Source organism: Scleropages formosus, chromosome 6, assembly GCF_900964775.1.
Source record: "Scleropages formosus chromosome 6, fSclFor1.1, whole genome shotgun sequence".
NCBI classification, from domain to species: domain Eukaryota; kingdom Metazoa; phylum Chordata; class Actinopteri; order Osteoglossiformes; family Osteoglossidae; genus Scleropages; species Scleropages formosus.
This window is the reverse complement of record NC_041811.1, coordinates 29,252,256-29,277,498: the sequence shown is the minus strand read 5'-3', so window position 1 is coordinate 29,277,498 and position 25,243 is coordinate 29,252,256. Positions and strand designations below refer to the sequence as shown.

Sequence of the window (25,243 nt, the reverse complement as noted above, 5' to 3'; positions counted from 1 at the left end):
GGTTACTGAATAATGATCCACTGGTAACAATGACCATGAAATGATGATTATAAATGTGCAGAATAAAAATCCAAATTGATATGAAGCTGGAGGGGGGTGTCCATACAATTCCCGATCAGGATGCCATACTGTCATCTGGCTTTGAGAGAAGTGTGAATGATACTTCCTGAAATCCTCAAGCTGCAAACCTCTCCTCCGGTTCTGTGCTGACATGGTAGGAGCCATCATCACTGACACTTCAACTTCCCATATGACGTTCTGACCCCATGATTCCACCCGTTGGAAGGCACTCAAAAGCCTTCAACACCCAACAGAAATTCACAACACATCCTTTCTCATGATGTGGAACAGCTTGCACGCAGAATTCTTTAAAACTGTCACCGTATGTTTGCTGAGCGTGACTCAAATTTCAAGAGCAATTTGCTCTGCAGTGCTAGGTGTAGCCACAAGAGGGTGTAGCAGCATAGGCCAGGACTTACCTGCAAGGTGAAGCGGAGTGGAATTACGGCCCTGTGTGTCCCTGCAGTTGATGTTTTCGGGACTGCACAGCTTCTGCACTCGCGCCAGACAGCCCTTCTTGGCAGCATCCAGCAGGGCAGCATCACCCCTCAGCAGGTCCTGGATGTCTGTGTCTCCTTCTTTCACCATGTCCAAGGGTGTGTTTCCATCACGGTTCTTTTTGGTGGGGTCTGCCCCATGCTGCAGATGCCAACAAGCAATGAGTAATTCAACAAAAAACGCAACCAACAAGTCTTGGGAGCAATACCATTATCACGATCCCCACAAACCAGAGCCAATGAGCTCCAAGGACGGTACCTTGAGAAGCAGCTTGCAGATCTCATATTTGCCCTTGGCAGCTGCCTCGTGCAGCGGGGTGAACTTCCACAGGTCAGCCACGTTGACAGAAGCACCGTGTCGCACAAGCAGCTCGGCCACTTCATAGTGGCCATAAGAGCAGGCGTTGTGCAGGGGCACCAGGCCGCTATATGACAGTTGTGGGCAGTAGGGTGTCCGGGGGGGGGGCAATCACAACACAAAACAGATGTTATTCAGCGTGCCTGTAATTATTGTGGGGGAATTGTGATAGATTTCAGTAAGTGCTTGTGAGGCTGTTCGCTTTGCCACCTTCTGAAGTTAAAAGAAATAATGAGTAAAACTGACTGAAGAAATGGAAAGGGAACTGGGTGGTTCCAAGGAGAAACAGGGGGCTTACCCCTTATCCTTAGCATGCACGTCTGCGCCATGGTGTAGCAGATAGTCCACCACAGACACACGGTTGTACCCTGCCGCAAAGTGAAGTGGTGTAGAATGACGGCCCTCCAGGTCCCGGCAGTTCACATTTTGTGGGGAGCACAGTTGCTGGGGGGAGAGCAGACTTACTGAACACACCACTCAGACTGGATGCTAGCAGTGCCCTTGTTTCATGGGGGGTGTGTAGGCACCAGCCAGGTGAAGGACAAGAAAAATGACCTGCAACTCCTACCTTCACAGTATCCAGGTCTCCAGCTTTGGCTGCTTCAAGAAGCCGATAGTCAACATCTGAGTTGCGCACCGGAATGTTCTCTGAGAAAAAGAAATGGTGGGTTCATAAGAGCACAGTAGGCACACCCCCAGCATCTAATAAGCAACACACACACACACACACACACACACACACCATTGAGGATCTGCTGTACAGCCTCGTTGCCCATCTGTGCTGCAGTGAAGCCCTGCAGAGAGACAATGGCTGGGTCAGCGCCGTAGCTCAGCAGGAGCCTGCAGGTCTGCAGGTGTCCTGCCAGAGCTGCCCGGTGCAGCGCTGTCTGGCCAAGCGTGTCCAGTGCATTCATCTGAAAACAGACAGGACTCTACATCAGTCATCTAAGCCACACAACAAATACCAAACAACACAGATGCCCACCCTTACAAAGCACCATTTTGCCTTAAATTTACACAAGTAGCTGACAGTTTTCTATAAACCAACTTACAACGATTTACTCATTCATACAGAAGGATATTTTTGTTGGATGGATTTATAGTAGGTACCATGTTCAAGGGTACTACAGCAGCAGATGGAATTCAAACCTATAATCTCTAAGGCCAGAGGCAGCAGCTCTAACCTCTATGCTACATACTGCCAAAGCCTAGGATATGCATATGTGAGGCACAGACAGTGTGTAGTCTCACACTGTATATGTTGTTGTCTCCACAGCAAAAGAAAGCAGAAAGAAAACAGACTTCACTAAGGGGGAAAATGTAACCGCTCCCCTCCTCATAGCACTAAAAAAAAAAAAAAAAAAAAAAAAAAGGGCCCATAAATCCTTCCTCCTCAGCAACAACCTATCCCATCTGAATCTGGTGTCCTCCATCTTAGAGACAGCAGAATTCTGGGAAAATAAAAATAAAGCAAACCTAACTGCATACATCCTCCACAAGATCAGAATCTGAAAGCACTTGGCAAGTGTAGAATGCCTAAATCAATCCTTATATAACAGAGTGCCCTAAAAAAGCCAATCTGCTTAAAGAATAAATTGATTGGACAGCCTACCACTAGTCACCGTTAAAACTGTATTATAAAAGATTTCACTCTAAAATTGGCTGCCACTTCAGAGCACCCTTGGAAGAAATTAGAAAGCAATCTTTTTCTTTTCATTTCTCAGATAGAAAAGTCAATTTCCCTCCGATTGTGTTAGATTTATTTGAATGGGCACCATTCCTTCCTTTCATGACACTAATGACGATTCCCTTCCTCAGCAGTAGTGTTAACTCGAGACAGCGCGGGAGAACAGCCCGCACGTGATGACAAGCAGACAAAGGCTGGCAGGCATGCAAGAACCCTGGGAATGGTGTACTCTACCTTGGCTCCATGTTTCTGTAGCACCTCTAGGATTTCATTGTGTGCCCTCTCAGCAGCCACGTGCAATGGGGTCATGAAGCTGTGCAGGGCAGAAGTGCAAGACCATGAGCTTGGGGGCAATCACTCCACAAAGCATAAAAAAAAAAAAGAGTAGAGGGTGATGAAATGTCTGAACAGAGGTGCACAGGGTAGGGGGACTTACTCCTTGTTCTTCTCATTCACATTGGCCCCCTTGCGGAGCAGCAACTCAGTCACCTGTTTGCGCTTGGGGTGCGGCGAGGCCACTGCACAGTGCTGCAACACATGGAATATTAGTTAGGCCACTGTCGTTTACCAATAGTACTGGACTTTCACAGCCCTGTAGTCACTCATGGTATGGGCCACTTAGTAGAGTCTAAGCATTCACAGCAGGATCTACACACTGTCCAAACTGCGACAGCTACAGCAGTCCTCCTCTACTCACCAGGGCTGTCTCGTGGGACTGGGGATGCTTAAAGTTGATGACTTCCAGTGCTAGGGCCTTTTTCACTTTTGCCATATCAGCCTCTCGTGCTGCCTGGAGCAAAGAGTGGCCTTTGAACTCATCTGTGGAGTGAATGCAGAGGAGAGATGGGTCAAAGAAAAACAATCTCTGGGCAGCCACGTCCCACTCTTTTCACCCTGCATCTCAAAGCCAAGATGATGAGAACCCAAATGCAGAGCCACAGCAAGGTGCAGCACTAACCTCCCTCAGGAAACAACCAGATCTAAATATACAATAAAAGACAACCCAAATTACACATTTAAAGCACCCGGCTCAAGGAACACTGATCCATCGTGAGCGTAACTGTATGTTACAAGAAGTGACAGTCGATTAAAGCACAAAATGAAATAACCTGTTCAGCGAAACAGCTCCCCTTTGGTCCTTCCCTCAGAATCAAACTTTTTGGAGTAAGCACACATACCCACAGTATTGTGTCTAAGTCAGCATCTATCTGTGTGCAGAGGCATCTGAGTGAGTCACTATGTCAGTGTGTGCATTACTGAGTGCAGGCAATGCCATCTCTGAATGTTTACTGTGGTGGGTTCTAGTCAACATCTGAAGGGAAGCTTCTGGCTTGAGGTCACCATCTGGCAGCCTCAGCTGGTCAATGGCTGTTGACATACAAAAAAATCTGCTTTCAGAGATGGGGGGGAGGTGTGTGCGCGTGCGTTTTTATACTCACAGGTGAGCCGCTCCTTCAACTCAGGCGTAGGTGCCATGTCAACGGCACTTTTACCGTGGCAGTTGACTAGTGTGGGGTCGGCACCATGGCTCAGCAGTAAAGAACACACCTCCACCCTGTTCTTGGAGGCAGCCTCATGTAGCGGTGTGAACTGCCACAGGTCCATGGCATTGACACAGGCGCCGTGCTGCAGGGGCAGTTACACACAAATATTGCACTAATGCTAACTAAGAGGAACGGAAATACTACAGCCTGGTCTGAGATGAGGTTGGTTTACAGGCTACACACTGGCAAGAGGGGCAGTTACAGACACAGGATGCATTTAAATACACAGGTCTCACTCACAGTGGGCAATTAAACACACAGGTCTCACATACTAGGCAATTATACCCAGAGCTGACACAAACACAGGGTTCTCATCAGAAAGCTTCCCACACCAAATAGAAATTTAATGTCCACTTAACTGCTGTTTCCATCAAAGCTCTGCTCTTATAGCAAGGTCATTACAACTGTGCACCCACAATGACAATAAGACACTAGGTTGCGAAGATGCAAGAGCAATAAAAATGATATTATCCACACACTGGGACAAAAACAACATTATGCCGAATGGGCAGCTAAATCATCCCCTACAGTCAATGTACTGCCTGCATATTTCACACTTAGAGTGCGCTTCCATTTAGCACTATTAACTGGAGTGCAATAAAAACTTGTTTCTCGGGAACACGTGAACGATACTGTACAATTAGTAGAGGCAATGGAAATGGAAAATAAAAAGAACAGCAGCTGTGCTAGTTAAGTCAAAATTAATAAAGAAGCACCACCAAGCAGCAGAAAATAAACGCTGAACTTGAGTTTTTGACGACACAAGAAAAGCAGACCAGGTTCAGTCACTTACTGTTTGACGTATGACTGCTGTCACTCACATAAAACCTGTCTGCAACTTGTTGTTCGATAAGAGGTCTATGAACCCTCAAAAAATTTCAACAAGGGCTATAAGAAGCTAAAGAACATTTGGTATATCTAGTTACAGTTTTTGACTAAAGCTCATCCTTTATATAAACTGCTGCTTGGATCCCCCCCTGAGGTAGTTTGTGATCTTATGAAATTAGAATGTCTGCTAGCAGAGGAAAGTCATTAGGAAACGCTGATGCTGTCGGACCTGTGGAGGACTGAAGTAGCCTGAGCACTCATATTTATGTGGATGGTTTCAGAGGAAGTATTTCAGTAATAAGCATTTCCATGGAGCAGAAATCATTTTCAATTACACTGACAGCCAGAAGCAGAAGTGCAGCTCATCTGAATGCCTCCTGGGAAAGAGGGACCTGGGGTTTACAATGGAGTAACTGAGGAGATGCAACTCACAGTTCTGGCTCAGTGAACTGCGTCCTGGGTCAGTTTTACAGCTACCCCAAAACATACCGCTCAACCCTGACACACGCCACTTCCACTGTACTTTTCAAGTCCTTCACACATTACACAAGCAATGATCATAAGTTGACCTCCAGAGGGGCAAGCCTACCTTGAGAAGGAGCTCGGTGACCTCGTAGTGACCATAGGAGCAGGCGTTGTGCAGGGGGACCAGGCCTCTGAAGAATGGAGATTCATTCAGACTACTGGACACAAACTAAACTGGTGAATATCCCAGACTGCATACAGGTCACCTTTGACTGGAATGCTCTTTTGCACTTATTGGGCTGGGGCTGGACAGAGAGCCCACACTCCGGATACCTGCCCTACTCAGCCCTTGGTTGCCAGGTCAGTCACTATGATTTAGGAGCCATTGTCTTTTGGAATGGAGGAGCACTATCCATTAACTGGGCGGCGACAGTGGGCTGAGGGCCAGGCACTGCGGCACAAGGAGATTTACAGACATGCAGCACCCTACAGGCTGACCCACTGGGCCTTCAGAGTAAGAACAGACACACACACAGGGCCACACACATTCACATCAGTCTGGAATTTTGTTCAAGCCCAATGATCCTCAAACAAAAACTGATTTAAAAAGTTTTGGCACTTGGAAGTTCCTTGAAAAAAACAGCTACCTTTTATTAATGTTTCCATAAATTTAAATAGCCTAATCAAAAGGCAAATAAATTTTGTCCCATAGGAAAAAAGTAAAGTGTTCCAATGCTGCAGTGGAAACATCCAGGTGCAGACACACAAGCATGGGTACCCACCCTTTGTCCTTTGCGTGGACATCAGCTCCATGCTGGAGAAGCAGCTGCACAATGCGGACACGATTATATCCAGCAGCTAGGTGCAGAGGTGTGGACTGGGACAGAAAGGAGACAAGAAGGTCCAGGTGAGACAAAGAAGGGGAAGGAGCTCAGAGCAGGCAGTGTCTCCTGCAAGTGATGTAACATGGTGGAGATTAGCAAGCCTAGCAATGAGAAAGTGGCACAGGGTAGCAAAGTTCGGGAGACAGACATGTCATCGGTTTGGCTGTGGGAAGGAAGTGACCGGGATACCAATACGGCTCTTTCTTGATGAAGCAACGACAGACCCCCTAGCATGGCTTAACAGTTCAGAAGTCAGAAGTCACTGACTTGAACACCCCCCTCCCGGACACTGCAGTCCAAAGGTGAGGCTTGATCTAAAGTATGTCTGTCCAGCTAATGCAATGCCCAGTGCAATAAGACCCAGCATGGTTACCGCACCAACGTGCCAGCAAAGATTAACCTCCAACATGTGACCTTTCCGAGGACACCTGGAGCTTATTTCTAATATCAAGACGCACTGTCTTGATATTTTCCAACTTGTAACCTAAAACATCCAGGCTTAAAGGAATTATAGTAATCTTCATGAACTTCAACCACTAGGTAGACAAAAATACAGAATCAACCTCATTGCAGTTACTGCTATTAGCCACTTGAACAGAAATCCTTGCCACCCTCATCATTTTACTGTAGCTGCCAGGACCAAGTCACATTTGCAACAGAATAACAGACTACATGTCTAACTGCACATATTTCTAAGTGTGTGTTGATCCATTCTGCTGTTCTATTACGGATAGTGACATTCAGACAGCTGCTAACTGAAATGTATTAAGTCAATAATTTTAGGCTAGGCATGTTCAGAGGGGAAAAAAGTTAATGGTAAATAGCAAAACTTTAAATGAGTGGCTCAGTACCAGACTAATCCACAGGCAGTGGATTAGTTAGCTTTCGTGCATGGGGGCTGCAAAAACCAAAAAAGAGTGCATCATAGGAAAAGCTGGAAAAGTAAAACATAAGAACGAGCTCAAAAGTATCACAAAAAAAGGGGTTAAATGAAACAACACTGAAACAGGGTGCAGTGTGTCTAGCAATTTCATCTGGTCGATGTGCAATCGGTGATTGAAGGGCTTCCAGGTCACCATCAACTGGAGAACTACAGTACCAGGCACAGATGCAGTGGGGAGAGTTTCACTTTCACATCCTATATTCACCAATCGGAATTAAGGGAATTATAGCTTTTGCCCGCCCACTGAAATTGACCTTGACGATCTCATTTGTTTGAGAGATTAACAAAATGCAGAAACAAGCTTTTTCAGGCATGCATGTCAATAAAACAAAAACAAAAAAATTAAAACAGATTAATCAAGTCAGAGTGGCTCAAGCTATGGGGTAGGGTTGGCAGGGTCACTGAGGGGTTAGACTGGGCAGGAGGCCAAGGCATCATTTCCCAACTGGCATTAAATGCAGTCACTGTCAAATTTGGAACTCTGCAGCGGAAGAGGATGTCCTTCATGTGGCCCTGCCCACCCCACCCCGGTACAACAGGAGCATTGGTTGCTGGATGAAATGTGACAAACAGAAAGACTGATGCCCATAATGTGCATTTAAAGAGCCAGAGCTAGCTTACAGTAAATTAAACCAAAAAACAAAAAAAAAAAAAGAAAAAAAAAATCACAATAGTGCATCAGTCTAAGAGCTCTTATTTAAAATAAACTTACCAGCATTTTTTGGGATGTCGACTGACAGACAATGTCGCCAGAACCACACACAAAAAAGAAACAAAAACAAATAAAACACAAAAAATGATAAAATGATAACATGTCAATATCTCAGCAAGACCTTACTAAATATAATATATTTATGTAGAATTAGTTAAAAAATTGGTGGCGGTCTCCCCTTTCCAACAGATACACAGATACCTACAGAGTAATGTAAATTAAAATAAGTACTAGGAAGGGCATTAGGATGACATTAGGTGCAATCTACAACTTGAGAGCAGATCTAGGGGGTGGCAGGGGGTCTCCATGTTCGTGTCTTGAGGAAAAAGTCCCTGGGTGTGCGCAGTAACAATCCCAGCAGTGAAGCATCAGCGTACTATTACGCCATTTTCCAATGTGCTGCTTGAGGAACAAGTGCCACATATGCGAGCTCTGCACACCAAAGAAATGCTGCCCCTCCTTCCATTCAGCAACTGATACTTTAAAGGATATCTCATGAGAGGTGGGGGCACCTCTTTGTGGTTTAAGTGCTCATTTGCCCAAGCAGCTGCAATGCCTGGTTGTTCCAGATGTAAATTAACTTTAGACTGACTAAACCTTGTTTTGAGCTACACTCAGGTGGTCCCTGTGTCTCTACATGCCTGAAGAGGGTGTGGGACAATGAATGTGTAATAACCAGATGTACTGTTTTGAAGTCCTCTGATGGTCTTCAATGGGATTCTACCACTTGCATGATCAGTACTCGCCATTACTGATACCTCCAAACTATTACAGCATATTACAGTAACTGCAGTTCAGTGTATCAGTGTAAGGATTTAAATGCAGCCTATTGTAATGATCTCTGTTAGCAAGGGTGACATGCTGCTGATTGACTCAATCACACAGGGCAGGGGGACAGTACAGTAATGGCCTCCTCCACTATGGAGACACTAAGCCCCATACAGACGAAACAGAGCATTCATCGTGGTTCACTACAGCAAAAACACCAGTGCAGGCAGTGACGTTTTTCATTATGGCCTATCTGTTGTGGGAAGCATACGTCTAAGCCAGCCACCGAATGTCCAAGAGGCGAGAGGCTGCGTCGCCATGGTGACGGCACTGAAAATCTAGCCAGGCTCTATCCTGCAGGCTCCACCCCACAATCTGTCAAGGCCATGGGGTTGTCAGCATTACCCTCGCCAGCCAGCCTGGCTGAGATCCCTGAACATGGAGGCCTTTCCAGTGCTTACAGCTGAACTCTGGACAGTGAGCCTGCATGGCTGTGACCCCTAGGGATGTTCTGAGCTCTGCTAGGCTCCACCCTCCACCACTGACATAGTGGCCCACACTCGCTGAAGAAGGGAACAAGGTCCTGGGGCAGTCACCGTTCCCACTTTGGGGTCACCGTTTACCAGAGCAGATAATTGGACTGGAGAATATTGTAACTCTGTATGTTGCTTTCCTTCCCAAAACAAGCACCCAACACCTTGAGGTGAGTTAAGACATTTTAAATTTAATAGAATAAAATAAAATAAAATTTAAAAAAAAACCCTGCCTTTGTTTCCCAAAGGAAGGATGGCAAGCTCAGGGCAGAAAAGGAAGACTGAAGCAGATGTGGCAGCAAGTGAGGTGTGTGTGCTTGTGGGGACTGTTTTCCCTTTCGGCCCATGACGGATAAGAGCGAGTCTGATCTCCTAGCAGAAAAAGTGAAAGCTGAAGGAACCGGGCACGCAGCAGTGACAAAAAGCAAGTCCACATAATAGGAATGGCCCAGTGAGCTGGAAATGAAGCAGTAAAATGACAGACCCCTAACTGGGCAGATAACTCAAAATGATGTAGTCAAAGGCAAAACATTCACAAGGTGGAAAACTGCAAGCCTTGTTATAAAACTTACTGCAGACGCACGCACACACACGCGCACACACACAGGGGGTGGGGGAGCATGTGAAGAGACTTGACTGATGGAACAGGCACTGACACAGGTTATAACCAGACATTTTATAAAGACACACCATTCAGTGTAAATGGCAGGCTCACAAGCAGTGCAGGAGCAGAACAAAGACCCAAAGCCTGATGGGAAATTCAGGAGGTTTCAAGGCTGTGGGTGGGACACATGCAGCCTCTCCTAGAGGGAAACAATCCAATGCCAGACCTGGCCCAGAGCAGCCTACAGTAAAATCAACTACGAAGAATCCTTTAAACACCAAAATAAACTCTAAACAGTTCTCTGGAGGTGCTATTCAATCAATAATGCAGAAGATTTATTACAGAAAGGAAATAATTAATACCCCTTCCCCAGAGTATGGCAGTGCAAAATATTAAGCATTAATGGGGAGGGGGGAACCATTCCAAATCTACACATGTGCTACCTTCACCCACACAATCACTCCTCTTCTTTAAAGTCTGCTAGCCCTTCTTTCCCCTTTCTTTCCTTACATCTTCTTTCTGGAATTGTAACCTGTAACCATGCCAACAGAGTGATTACTGGCTGTCAGCTGTTGCCATGGCAGCAGAGCTTGCTGTAACAAGCATGAAATCAGTACAGCAGGAGTTCTGAAAAACATCTCTCCTCTGAGTTCATCCTCAGTTAATCAGTGGTGGCTGCAATAGAGATACACACCTCTATTACCGCTCCTCAACGTGGGGGGCAGAAACATTCTCAACTCGACAATGGACGTCTTACTCCTGCAGCTGCAGACATGCTGATTGGTTTGTAATGCGCCACAAGCCTCTGCTGAACAATACAGGAAAGCACTATATACGGACAGAAATAAAGCTGTCGCCAAACAATGCTAAGTTTCTCTGACTGAATTTATCCCTCGACATGTGAATTACTGATCACCAACCGGTGTCACTGTCTTGTTTACGTTATGTCATTTAGCAGACACTTTTCTCCAAAGAGTTCCAATGAACACTATGCAGTGTTATTGGCCAACACCTTATTCACCCAAGGTGACTTACACCGCTACACACACCTCTTAAAAGGGCTCACTTATCCATACATCAGTGTAACACGCTATCACTTAAAGTTATCAATGAGCATGTCTTTGGACTGTGAGAGGAAAGCGGAGCACCCGGAGGAAACCCACACAGACACAAGGAGAACATGCAAACTCTACACAGATTGAGCGGGGACTGAACCCACATCCTCTCGCACCACCCAGGCACTGTGAGACAGCAGTGTCACTTGTTGTGTCACTGCACCGTCCAGTCTCAAGAGCATTTGCCAACACCTACTGAACCCTATTCCTCACAACAATTAAAATGAAACACCTTACAAACAACAGTAGACCAAATAAGCAGTCTAAAGATAAAAATCGATTAAAATTGAAATTGTTTTGGAGGAAACAAGCACCACTCATCACCCCAACCTCCTTGGTCTTTCTCAATTAGAAACCGCCAATATTTATACACAATGATGTTCTGCTCCGTAGTCTCCAGCCAGAAAATGTGACCCTGTTGGGGGACGTGAAATAGCCCAAAACGCTCCTATGGTACTACTTCAAGTGAAATGCTGGAGAACAAAGTGGAGGGAACAGGAAGTGTAGACCTTCATCACCAAATCATAGGACATGACTAATGGTGACAGGCCAACTTCCAAAGTTCTCCACATTAATACATCCAACCGCTTGTCTAGAAAAGCTGCAGCACTGCCCACCATGTCTCCACTTCTTCATCCTCCACTTTAGCCCTATCACTCGCCAATTAAAGGCAGTGCAAGGGGAATCCTTTTCAGGTCACTCTGATAGTACTGTCAAATTATACTTAACTGCCCAAAGATGGACACCACAACCATCAGGGATGAAGGAGAGGAAAAAACAAAACAGCTTCCTGCACTATAGTTTCTCACAGTCACATCCCATGAGCAGAACTATCAGACTAAAAAGGTTGGCAGACCACTTAACTACCGCACCAAAGCACTGCTCACTGAACACCGGGCCAAAGGGCCGCTCCACCAACAAACAGGGACATAATGGATTATTCAATGCCACAATTCCCCACAGAGACACTATCACCAGCTCTCCCTGCCACAGGATTTCTGCTTAGTCCTCACTTTTATAGAAGTTTGCTAATAACTCAGCAAGGTGCAGCAACAGGGATGACCCGGCGACTCTTTCCTTGTGAGAGCACACTATAACTACTACTACTACTCTGAGAGCTATTCAAAGCCATTAAACACGGTCTAAAGAGAATGTTCCTGACTTAACTGACCAGAGAAAAGAGCTTCCTCAATGGCAAAACTCAAAACAGTTCCCAAAAAAAAAAAGGTCACTTGAATGCTCATCTCTGTCAGGGAGTTCTGATTTTCGACCTTCAGCACAAGGACCAGAAAAATACATGCTGAGATTCTAACACGTTGGAAAAGCAGTGCAGGCCACAATTCACTGGGAAACTAGGGAGCCAAGGTGCGCTGTGGTTACAGCCAGCACCGTCTGGATCACGATGGCTGGTGGTGATCGTGGTGTTCTCCTGCCTCCTCATGGGAAGAACACACAACTCACCACTGAAATGAAAAAGCAACTGAGAAGTTTACAGGCAAATAAGTAAACAAGCATCTGCTATAATCTGATTAACATAATCCATAATTAACAATCCATGCAATTTTCAGTAACAGTCTGTCACACTGAACCGGAACCTATCCCAGAAGCACTGGGTACAAGGCTGAGGGGGGTACACCTCGAATGTGATGCCAGTGCATCACTGGGTTGCCACATGTGCGCACGTACGTACACACACACACACACACACAAATTCACACATTACAGACAATTTAGCATCACCAGTTCACCTGCACTACTATTCCACAGTAGTGTGGAGTTTAATTCGCAAGCACAGGGTGCGAGAGACAGAACACACGATGATGCCCTAACTCAAAGAATAAATAAAGGAACTTATTGTGTACTGTAATTTTGTTCACTGTTCAGATGAGTGTTTATTCCATATTTACTTTGCTGCTGTGGTGCTGAATGACTGCACTGAATTGCCAACTGGGAAGTGGAGTTGCACTGTTGGGCATCTCCTGTGGGGGATAAGCACATGCATCTGTGATTAAATTGTCTGTGGTGTCTTTCTCAGAACCTTGTGAAGCACAGGGTTGGACAGAGAATCATCAAACAACTGACAAAAATATATATTTTAAATATGTATTTTCACAACCTTTTATTGTGATTTTTTTCCATTGTACAGAACCCCGTGGTACGAAAAGGTATCTTTATACTGTAAAACACCATTTGATCCACTTTTAAAAGCACTATATAAAATACTTTCACTATAATTACATGAGAATATTTACATATGCAATTATCACATACTTCAAGTAAATGAAATGAAAAGATAAAATAAGATGTTTATGTTGTGCAAATGCCGATTGTCTTCCTCACACGAAAGACAAAGAACCACAAGACAGTGGGCACATGTTAATGAGCTCTGTGAGGTGGGTCAAAACACCAAGCCAGAGGTCTTTCAGAGAAACACCAGTGGCAGGTCGCAACCCAGCAGGGAACCAGAAAAACCTGCTTCTTTTGCACTTTTGAGCACAGGGGTCATAAATTACCCACGAAAGCAGTTTGAAGGTCAGCAGAGTGATCTCCCTTCAGCTAGGCAACCTGGATAGTTGCCAAACAACCTTAACCACCCCCGCTGCTTTTACAAGCCCTACAAATGGACTACTCTGGAGACACCAACTGAAAGCTAAGGTCTGATGAATGCACACCAGTACTGTGCATAAGACATGCAAACATCTGAAAACACTAATTAAACTTTCAAAATTGCCTTAAACTTGAAAGGTAATAACATTCTGCCATTACAGCAGGCATAATCACTTTTGACCACTTGGAAAATTTGTAAGTCAAGGTTTCACTTATAAAAAGTTACTGTGAACTCTTCTTCCGCATCAGTGAAAACCAGCACCAAGGAGACAAAAGAAAAAAAAAAAAGACAAGAGTTTAATTTTTGAGGATGCAGTGAAGACAATTCACATCTTCAGCATAGTGCTTAGAACAGATCGAGAATACTGATGCCACAACGAATCCATCTACAACCAGACACTGTATCTCTAGTGACTATTTACATTTATTCATTTAGCAGATGCTTTTCTCCAAGGCGACGTACATCTTGCAGAAAAAGACAATGAGTGCATTGCATCAAAAAAAAAAAAAAAAAAAACTTAGATGCATATGCGTGATTCTAAGCACAGATAATTTGTTACATCCCAATCATGTGGGCGCATTAACATTGACTGCTTATTCATTTGCCCCACAAAGATGGAGACCACATGCAGCATTGTCCAGGAACCCTAGGCCACAGTGTAAGAAACTGCCAAGAGGAACAAAACCTTCCAGCCACTGTTTTGAACTCTGCTGGATGAAAAACTTAAAGCTTTAGGAACCCATCACCTTCCTTCTGCAACAATCACCCCAATAACTATTTACACATAGTCCAAATCCTACTGCCATCAACAGAAAATTGAGAAATATTTACCCTCATTAATACTGACAAACTACAAATGACTGAAGTGCAAGTACTAACTAGTGAAGCTGCTACAAGCACAAGGGGTGAAACTTTTTAAAAACACTGGAATAGCTAACTTCTGATTACGTGTCAGTTCATATAAGATTACCGAGGTAACTATGTTTCACATAGAAATTCTGTCAAAGTTTACGTGAGATGCACTGACCAATAACCATGTAAATTAAGATTTTTTTTGTGGTGTACAAAGGAGAGGATGGTGATGAACTGAAGGCTCAAACATGCAGCGTGAACAGAGGTATCAGGACTAAACAAGAGGATAGGAGCCATGGGGAAAGCTGCAGCAGCAGGGACACACAAGGCTGGGCTGAGCTAGGCCAGGCCAAGCTAGGCCAGGCTAGGCCAAGCTTCTGTGGGGCAGGCATTAGCTGCCTCTTACCTTGCGGCCATCACTGGCATGGCAGTTGACATTCAGAGGCGTGAGCAGTGCCATGAGCTTCTCCTCGTTACCACTCCTGAAGAAAAATAGGATTTCAGAGAGAGGAGGGAAGAACCACAGAATGCATTAAAACCTGAACAGAGCAAAACATATACTCTGACTGACTTAATTAAAGATGCGAGGAAGACAGGTACATCGTGAAGACCCAAGGGGTCTATCACAAGGAATGTCCCAACCCACAATTGACTTCCCAGCCTCCAGGCCCTGGAGGACACTCAAAGCCTTGATGCAAGATTTTTGCAGTGAGAGAAGATAAACCATTCTATGTAAGGAGCAATATGGTGGAGAAGGAATACAATAGTGATAAGGTGAAGTGGGACATAGGGGGCTTCTTATTGGCCTGATTTGTCTGCTAATCATGAAAAGGACCCATACAGAGGGTGGTGTGTTATGTCTGTTGCACTGCAGGTTCCAAAGAAAATCTTAGGATTCTTCTTTTAAAAGACCAACATGTTACTACTAATACTGGACACCCATCTCAGCATCTTCAACACTGAACATGGCTGTTTTCATTTCTTAGACCAGTGGATGTAAAGGACAACTAACAGTCGATCTGAGGTGCCATCATAAGGACCTCGTCATTCAAACCAGTTCTGATAAGGTTAGAACACAACAAGAATGAGCAAAGCCTCTGGGCAGGTGGTTTTGATATTTGGACCAAACTTCCTGGCACTGTTGAAAAAGAAACCAAGCTGTACTTCATCCCTGCAGTTCTCCATTTGGTCAACCAATGGTCCTAAGCAGCAGCATTCACACTGGTGAATGGACATGCAAGTCCAACAGATATGAACTGAAGCTAAAGCGTGGAGTGCTAATGTGTCTGATCCACCCATTTTTTTTTTTTAAAGCCTCCACTGCTGTGCTTCTGTACACTAGGCCTCCACAGGCAATCCTAGGTGTGAGAAGCTCCCCTGGAGTCACGAAAATCCCACTTGGTAGTGCAAACTGGGTACAGAAAGGCCCAATAGTTTAACAAGTTTCAAGGCTATATAATTGCTGGTGAGGATATCTGACCCAGCTCACCTTCTAGCTCCCACCCTTCTTTGCTCACAGCAACTCCAAGTCAAAGGTAATGAATTTAAATCCCCGAATCCTCTTGCATCCGTTCATCATGGCGATGGAGAAGCCCCACAAGAGTAGTGTGAGGACATGTGCTTCTTCTGAGAAACGGGGGTGGGGAGGGAAGCCTGTCATCCAGCTACTTCACCAGATCTGTCATTGATAAGTGTTCAAATTCCCCTGATCCTATCCCCATCAAAGCAATGACAGAGCTGTCCTAAACTGCTCAGCAAGAAGCAAACCCACGTGCAGAATCCATTCATAGAACCTGTCTGCTAAAGCAAAGAGGTGAAAGGAAGAAGAAAAAGGTGGGGAGAAGGGAAGAGGCTGGAGAGAAGAGAGGGGGGAGGGACAAACGAGAGGGGGGAGGGACAAACGAGAGGGGGGAGGGACAAACGAGAGGGGGGAGGGACAAACGAGAGGGGGGAGGGACACAGCCTGTACTCACCTTGCTGCTTCCAGGAGCTCATCCTTCTTGTATTCACCTAAGTGATTGCAAAAAATCATGGTGTCAGAGACTCGGGCAAAGGACAAACAGCAGCAGAAGACCAGAGTCACAGGAAGAGATGCCACAAACGCAGTGAATCCAGTACATGCACACAAGGAGAAACACGTTCACACGCACGCACACACGCAAGCACGCACGCACGCACGCACACGCAGCAACTGAGTGTCTGCCTTTCCCCGTTTCCTCCTTTCTTTCTCTCCCTCCCCGTTTGTCTCTCTCCCTCCTCTTTCCTCCCGTCTCCAGTTCAGCGCACACCCCTCCGGGTGATGACGGACTGATGCTAGGCGGCTTGTGGCAGCAGCATCTCCAGTGTCGTGGAGACAGGGAGCAAATTGACGCAGATCTCTGTCCAATCCTCAAATTAAATGGCTCTCCATCTAAGACAACCAATCAATGCAACACCCCCCTTCCCACAATTCTCCCACCCCTTCTGTTTTTTCCTTTATGTTTGCCTGGGAGGAGCGGTTGCCGTGATAACGCAAGAGGAAAATAAATAATAAATGTGTGAATGTTAGCTAGCACAGTTCCCTTTCCCTCCCCCCAAAGTGCCAGAGATGAACAACATGTTGGGGGAGGAGTCTGTCAATCCCCCATCCTCCTCCCTTGCATCTCATCCCAACATCAGGATCCAGAGAGAGAGAGAATGAGAGAGCGAGAGAGAGAGAGTGAGGATACCACACAAACAAACAAGGAGGGAGGCTTGTTGTTGAGAGCCTTTTGTTCCCTACGCAGGACAAGCAGTAGGGGAAATGGGGGGAGGGGTCCCAGGGGACTGTGCTGACGTGTAACTGAACGAATAATGCGATCACATTGATACGCAGCAAGCAAAAGCAGGCTGTGGACTACAGGAACCTACACGGTCTCCTCAATCATTCTGGGAGCTCCACATATTTCTCCACCTATCCACACAACAGGAGTTTCAGTGGAATCCAGCTCCTCAGGTAAAGCCCCTCACACTCCGTCCACAGGAGCTTCATTATCAAAAAACGGAACTAAACCAAAATTCAATTTGCATAGATTCTGTTGCAGCTCCTCTGCCACCCTAGCTTGGGAGACGCACAAATATATGCAAAACAGCGTGATTACGTACGTGTATGTGCGTGTGTGTGTATGTGGGGGGGTGGGCAGAGGTTGTGAGGGCAGAAGTTCAGAGGGAGACAGCCCTGTTACACGGACTTGGTTCAAAGCAGTCGTGGTAACACACTTCACACTGAGCAGAACAATGTAAATGTCAATGCAGAACATGGGACTATATAGTCTCTGTGTCTGTGCTGGTTATGAGTGATGGTTAGAGAGACTGCTGACAACAGGGATGGAAAAAGGGGGGAAATGGAGGCAAAGCTTACACGACCTGCCGATGTGTGTGAAACAGGGATGCTGAACAGAAAGGTGGAAGCCAACACAGAAGTGTGCCCACAAATGTGGAGCCCCGTGCAGCATAGCCAGAGACCGTATAGCACTGAATATATGGAAAGGTGAGAGATTAGTCTAGCGATGCTGAAAGGATCTATTACAAGCGCTCAACAGCACCAGCTATGCCACTGTGAACTACAGCAGCCAGGGTTGACCTGGAAAAGCTGCAGCTAAAGACTGGCTGGCACAACCACTTGAGCTGACCTGAAACTCAACAAAGTGATGTCTCACTCAATCATGGGCCAACCTAAGTGGATCCAGAGTTGTCTGTTACACATTGGAGAACATGCACTGCCATAAAACTGACATGAAGAAGCAGAGACCCATGGAAATAAACGGATGAAGGAAGGAAATGAAATTTCGTATTGGCTGCTTTGCACGCTGTAGGGCCACATTTTGGACAAATTACAGCAATGAATTCAGCAGATCTGTCCAGTGCACACTACCCACCGCCTGTAACTGAATCAAGACAGATTTCGGGAGGCACTTGAAAGCGGTCCTGACAAACTGCAGCCCTCTCAAACTGCAGACGACAAGGGAAGCATGATCGGTGTCAGGTTTAATGTGTTGTAGCATTTAATCCCATGATGCACCTTTACGGGAACTGAAAGAGGTGCAAAGTGAAAAGTCAGCAGCTGGAATTGAATTTGCCAAGTCTCTACAGTATGTTAATTTGTCTACAAACCCCAGCTAGCAGACACCTGGCGTGAATAGATAGCAGTAGCAGTCTCAGATCATTGGTGAATCTGTCATAATTTCCAGCTGATGTACAGTGACGAGATTTAATAAATGACCGGCTGTCAAAAGGAGGTACGGTATTTGCTGCAGGAGCAGTGGTTTTCAAGGAGAAAACATCCTTACCGTGACTACTCAGTTGCTAAAATACTTGAATCTAAAAAAAAAAAATAAAAAAAAAAAAAAAAACTTCCATTCCTTACTTTTTTCAAATGTATAGCTGTTGACGTAAATCTTTTCTCATAGTCGTTTTCCACACGTACAAAAGCAGGGCATCTCCCGAGACTTGACTGAAAACCTTCTGGACACAAGTCTATGCGCTTCAGCCTTAGGCCACCAACTCATTCGGCTGTGCTTTATCTCAGTCAGACACATGTAAATTTCCCTAATGCTGCAGGATATCGAGAAGAGTGAGGTGTGAAGGCGTGAGGGGTGCTCTGAGCTGATGTTCAGCAGCTGGAGGCAGAGACCAGGCACTGGATTGGGCATACAGAGGCAGGCATGCAAACTAGGTTGCAAGGGGAGAGGTAATTACATTTGGCTCTGCGACAAAAATCCTTTCAGGTACCTGATAGAAGGGACAAGCTGGGTCAGATTCTGCTCTCTCCAGGTGGCGCACTTTTGGGTACAGGCTCCTCTGGTCCCATCTGGACCTTCTGCAGACAGTTGTGCTCAGCAACACCACCTCAGGAGAGTGTTGGCTGCCCACTAATGGACCAGATGTGCACAGCCACCAGGGCTGAGGGTCACATCAGAGTACACCATTTGTGTATGGCATAATGCTTTGTTAGTGTGAGAATGCATCCATGCGAGTTTTTTTTTTTTTTTTAATGTACTGTTTATTTAAGCAAACACTGCTTTGCTGCAGCAGTCAGGGCATATGGGCCTCGGTGGTGTCTGTGAAAGTCCGTTCCAATGGACCGCTTAGCAGATGGTGAACTCAGTCAAGCAGGTGTGAATACGTCAGGTCTAGTCACAGGCTTCAGTCCTGAGGACAGACTCAAACTGGAGAGGAAAATGATTTCGGGGAAATGTTCTCTCGCTTCACTGACAGAGAGGTACCAGAAGGTTCGAACAAAGAGCTTGGATAGCTGGCATGGCATTTCGACTCGATTAAATATAAAACAGAACAGAAAACAATTAGCCTGCCAGCATGGAGGATCTGATAAGCTGTCAAACCCTGACAGTTCCCTCATTCGGGCTATTTAAAGAATACAGCAACATACCAACTAATTCCTTAACAACGTACAACAAAGCGGACGCACACACACAAACACACACAGAGAGCAACAGCTGCAGGGATTGAGGTAATTCCTATTCCAGTAGGGATGACCAAGCCACACATGGCTTCAGCTAACTCAAAGATGCCAGCTAACAGCAGTTGTACCACAAAACCCTGAGGGAACTAGTTCCAGTATCGGAACCACTAGGACAGAACGTGTGTTCCAAATGCTTTCACATTCATGAGTGACATGAGCTTTCCTGAAAGTGCTGGATCCACAGGACCAGCACAAACCCAGGTTCATCCACACAGAGAGGATCCAGCAGGTGCAAGGATCAGCCCTCAATGACAGACCTATTCCAATAGTAGCTCTAGACACACACAGCTCTTGCTAAGGACTCCTGGTGGGTCTGAGAAGCAGCAGAACACCACCTCAGCATGCTCCAAAAAGTCTCTGCAAACAGCTAATCCTGCTCTTCCTTGGTCCCAGTGAGGGGATTATCTTGCTCTAGCAGAAGGCCCTGTACAAGGCACAAATAGTGCACTAGGGTCAACTCAAGGTCCATGCAAACTTGCTAAGCTGAGAGGCAGATGTAAACAACCACAGCAAGCAAAGCAGAGGCAGGGGTTTCAGGTCGGAAGTCAAAAGCACATGTGCATCAGCATAATCCATTCATGTTCAACAGTTGTCCCAAACTAATAAATTAATTGCCAAATCAAAAAGGATTCACTTCATTTAAAAAGGCAGAGAGCTATTCATCTTTTAATTATAGGACTGACATTCACAACCTCTTCAATTACTGCCCTTATTATCTCCCCAACCCTATATACATGTGGTCATCTGAAGAAGTTTGGTTCTCTTCTACCACAGTGTGTTTTATGCCCATGGGCCCAAGGCACATGAGGCAGAGAAAAGTAATGTGTATCACTACCTGACCACACAGGTGGTGTTTGGAATAAGATGTACTACTTCATTTAGCATTCTTACCCTAACACAGCAACATATCAGACCCAGGAGCTGGAGTTACATCCTCAAGTGGGTGTGCTCCTAACACATTATTTCAATAGGAGAGGAACAGGCACAATAGCCTTTTTTTTTTTTTTTTACTAGGGGGTACAGACACACGTACCTCAAATGACAGGGATAAGGTGCTGTTCTTTCTTGCATTGACAAGATAAATGTGTTCCATTGCACTCCAGAGATCCATACAGAGAAACCAGGAATATACTGGGGTTCAGTATAACACTGGAGTATCTGTGTTGCCATACTGCAGCCAAAAAACAGGAAAGCACACATGTACACAGCAGAAAGCCATTGAATGCAACCTAAAACACAGAAGAGAAACTAATGCAAACTAAGGTGACATATCAGAAATGCTGGATTTCACTAGATACACTGAGTTGCACACTAAGCCTGATGCTTGCACACACAATCAGTGTATTTTGTGCCAGGGGTAACGCTGCGCTCAGCAGCATAATCAGGCCGATGAGCTGAGCGCCGCAGCCGGCTGCCAGATCACAGCTATGCAGTGTTTGGTGTCCCACACCACTAAGGCGTCTTAAGCCCATAATGCACCATCATCCAATTACAGACATCAGCAATCTCCAGCACCGAAAACAGACGCCTTTCAGACGTTCGGAGTTGTTCATTTCACAAATGGATCATGCATCACCCTGAAGCAAATTGAATAAACAGACGTTCTCTCTGGAGAGGCACAGCCAGGCTGTGAGATTCACTATGCAACTTCTAGGAGTACACCCAGGAGGAAGTCCACACAACACAAATGTACATGTAAAGACAACTGCAGGTTTATTTTATTTTTTTAATTATTACATTAGAAAAGCATCAACTGTGTGGTGGTGAAAACATATTAATAGAAATTATAGTTGTGTATGTAAATTTACAACACAATGCATTGCACGCTCTCACCAAAGGTGGTTTCAGCAAACAGGTTTGTTGGCAGGAGAGCTCTTCCAAAAAATATTTCAGGGGTACATCCCCCTAGTGCCACAACTACCCAAGTGTTGGCCAGGGCTGCAAAGTCAAACTATAGATCCCAGTAGGCAATGATCCAGGCCCCGATTACTAGACAGAATGACAACAGCAGTTTACTCATAAGGTACTGTCCATGAGGGGGCGGGGGGGGGGGGAGAAGAAAAAAAGAGCGAGAGAAAGGTGGCTTCTGAATACTAACAACAAAAGTAATTAACTGGAGTTAATGTTGCCTAAGATTGCCTTTTCTCTGCAACTACTGTGAACTCCTTTTATTGATGTTCCCACATTTGATTCATCAGCAGAATAGGTTCAGTGTGGAGTTGTACTTTGTCTTAGGAAAAGAATCCTGAAAACCCAAACTTATATGGTGAAGACACATACAGCAAATTTACACCATATATCCATGGCCTTCATAATCAATCACTGTTTGTGACATTTTCGTGAAGGCAGGGTATAAGAGAACATAACTGTTTAATTTTCCTATGTCAGAGTACAAAAATATGAGATTGTATATGTGTATAGTCATATGTGTGTATATAAATTTCTTAGGGGTGCATTTTATTAGTCCCAGCTGGGTTGAGACTGGGAAAGGGGTTGCCGAAAGGATACAATTATATAGTGTGCACAATGTTCACTGTAAACTGTTAAGGAAAATATAACACACATTGCTAAATAAAAAAAAAAAAAGGCTTAATTCCCAACTGTGCATTTAAGATGAACTGTTAATGTACACAAACAGTCTACTTCTGCCTCAAATGTGGTCCTGGGGTTCGAAGCTTTGTTTTGGAGGGTGGTGTTTCAACAGACCACCTTCAGACTTTTATATTGCTAAAACAGAACCAAATATCATAAGTCTGGACTTTGCAGACTTCTGGTACTACTACAACAACAACATCATCATCCATACAAAACTACACGGTCCACAAAACATTTCTTCAGAGAATAAAGAGCACATGAATGTCCCTCTATTTTAAGTTTTCAAGGTTATATCAGTCTTGCTGTGAGGTTTTATTTTCTTTCTCCTGTCATGGAAATGACTTGAATGTTGGCACTGAATGTTGCAGAGACACTCCAGATGCATGACAAATGCAGCCAGGCAGTTTCAGCAGTGGATTTCAGGATGGCTACAGCCTACAACCACATCAACACCTCCATCAGAGAATACAACAGACAGCACACAATTTGGATGACAAAACCAGGAGCAATGATCAGCATGGAACATTTGTTACTGCAAGTCATTACTTTCATCAGAGATTAATTAAAGCCAATTCAGACTATTTGGTACATCAACTAGGCAGAAAAAAAAAGTGTCAGAAACCGAGCCCCGTCACAGTGCTGTGGACACACTTGAAGTTCTCCCAAACTCACGAGCCCAGAGCAGATCCAGAGCATGATGGCAGGCTGAGTGGCAAGCAAACAAATCCAAAACCATTTCACAGTACTGCCAAACTGCCAACAGGTCTCAGTTCCTTTGAGAAGATAAAGTGTCACTGTAAGAACATGCTAAGGTTCTGAGGGAATACAGAAGGTCTTCTAGACACGCAGCACCTATACTGATCCATCACCGACTGCCCTAAAGGGAAGAACTGGTCACTTATCTACTTAACCAACTGTAATCTGAGAAAAGTCATTTCTCCATTTTAAGGGACCTGCAGACAACCTGTCTCTAAATGAGAATGCAGACTTTGGGTCTAGGGACAAGAACTAGACAAGAATCAGGTATGTGGAACTACATGTCAGTAAGACAAAGGGCATCACATCAAACTCAATCACAAATTAAGCACAGTGCTTTATCAGTTGCCCACTGGACATATTCATGGAAGGAATTATTCATAGGTAATTCTGAGAAGCAATGAAAACCAATTAATTCAATATGCTTTACCAGTGAACTGCATAAGAAAGGAAGAGCATTTAAGTGAGATCAAATAAGACAAACAATTAAGTGTCCTTTCTGAGCAGTGAATATACAAGTACCATTACGCTCATATTAAGTATTCCCATGACAACCTCACTGTACCTCCACCACACTGAAACATTTTTATTAACAAGCTGTTTTTAACGCTTATAAATTTGGCTGAAACTGTGAGTGTTCAAAGCTTAATTTAGCCTTTATAAGCCAACACACTGACTCAGGGTCGAGGATGGTTTACGCCCCCTTCAAAACTAGAAACTGGGGAACCAACTAATAACTGGAGAGACCAAATTTAGTTAATTCAACTCTGTAGTCATAAACAAGAATCCCTAAAGCCATCTTACATCACTTTCCATAAAAACTAAACATTCCAAAGAAGCTTTTCCCTAGAAACATAAAACTTCAAGACACTAAAAGGAAAAGAAACATCATCAACAGCGGCATTTTAGAAATGTTGGTAACAGAGCCCAAGTACCCTGAGATTAAAGTGGAACATAAAGAGAAATCATTAGTTCTGCATTTATTCCACAAATTTTTACGTGCACCAAGGTGTAAGCATTCATTCACAAAGAAAACGGGCCATTAGTGGGGTAAACAGTACAGAACCACACTTGAACTGGAGACAAACACACCACCACACACATCCAGATTAATTATTTGGTAATAAAAAAATCCACAGCAGTCTGGAAGAAGTTCAGAGCTCCCTTTACCCAGAAACAAAAACCACAAACATCAACAGATCAATAAGGTGGCATGGTGAGAAAATACCTCAACCCCAGGAACAGTGCATTCTGCCTCAGTTTGTTCTGCACAAGTTCCTATTGTGTCAAGCGTTTGCATGATCCACGTGCTTCTAATACTGGTATGTTTGCTATCATTTCACATAGGCATATTGTCAGTAGCACAACACTCCCGTGACCCACCTTGGAGTTAGACAAAGGATCCATGAGCCAAAGGAGGGGATAACAAGGTCTCATCATGGAGCACAGGTATTATCTACATAAAAAAAGCTCCACATTGACTTCATTCAATGGCCATAAGAATTAATAACCTTCTCTGGGCTCAGGCAAGCCACATAAGTAGACAAAGATGTCCAGAGATGAGTGCGCAAAAATAGGATTAATATCAAGACGACAACACATGCTGGTGTATTGTGTGCACTTCCATAAGGTTCCTCTCCACTCCAAGGCCATCAGAAAACAATGAGTAGAAATACATACAATCTTGTGGTACTGACTGGAAAGTAATTTTCCTGTCAGGTAATGGATACCTGATGGCTTGCTCGCCATACTGCAAACACTGAAATCTCACTTATTGCACAATCCAGTTCACCTACTGTGTCCCCCCAATGATCTTAAGAATCTGCAGCCATGGGCAACTGCACATGCTGGGTCATTGAAGACATGGGTTTCAGGTGCTACCTCTGTGCAGAGTGGATAAACGGATTAACAAACCCACACACTAAAAATCCTCC

General features: G+C 44.8%; 1 protein-coding gene across 4 annotated transcripts in view; it reads right to left on the bottom strand.

Moving 5' to 3' along the window:
- tnksa (tankyrase, TRF1-interacting ankyrin-related ADP-ribose polymerase a) overlaps positions 1-25,243 on the bottom strand; it is a 50,505-nt gene that overhangs the window by 6,441 nt on the left and 18,821 nt on the right. For 2 of the 4 annotated variants that reach the window (XM_029252770.1, XM_029252771.1), the window contains exons 4-17: positions 16,432-16,468; positions 14,865-14,940; positions 7,979-7,999; positions 6,222-6,316; positions 5,564-5,630; positions 4,042-4,228; positions 3,300-3,421; positions 3,039-3,130; positions 2,837-2,915; positions 1,658-1,829; positions 1,484-1,563; positions 1,214-1,359; positions 817-982; positions 480-699 (exon numbers count right to left, since the gene is read on the bottom strand). In XM_029252770.1, the coding sequence (XP_029108603.1) occupies positions 480-699; positions 817-982; positions 1,214-1,359; positions 1,484-1,563; positions 1,658-1,829; positions 2,837-2,915; positions 3,039-3,130; positions 3,300-3,421; positions 4,042-4,228; positions 5,564-5,630; positions 6,222-6,316; positions 7,979-7,999; positions 14,865-14,940; positions 16,432-16,468 (1,560 nt within the window). The remainder of the gene's footprint in view (positions 1-479; positions 700-816; positions 983-1,213; positions 1,360-1,483; positions 1,564-1,657; positions 1,830-2,836; positions 2,916-3,038; positions 3,131-3,299; positions 3,422-4,041; positions 4,229-5,563; positions 5,631-6,221; positions 6,317-7,978; positions 8,000-14,864; positions 14,941-16,431; positions 16,469-25,243) is intronic. The other 2 variants (XM_029252772.1, XM_029252773.1) reach the window with 1 other exon arrangement.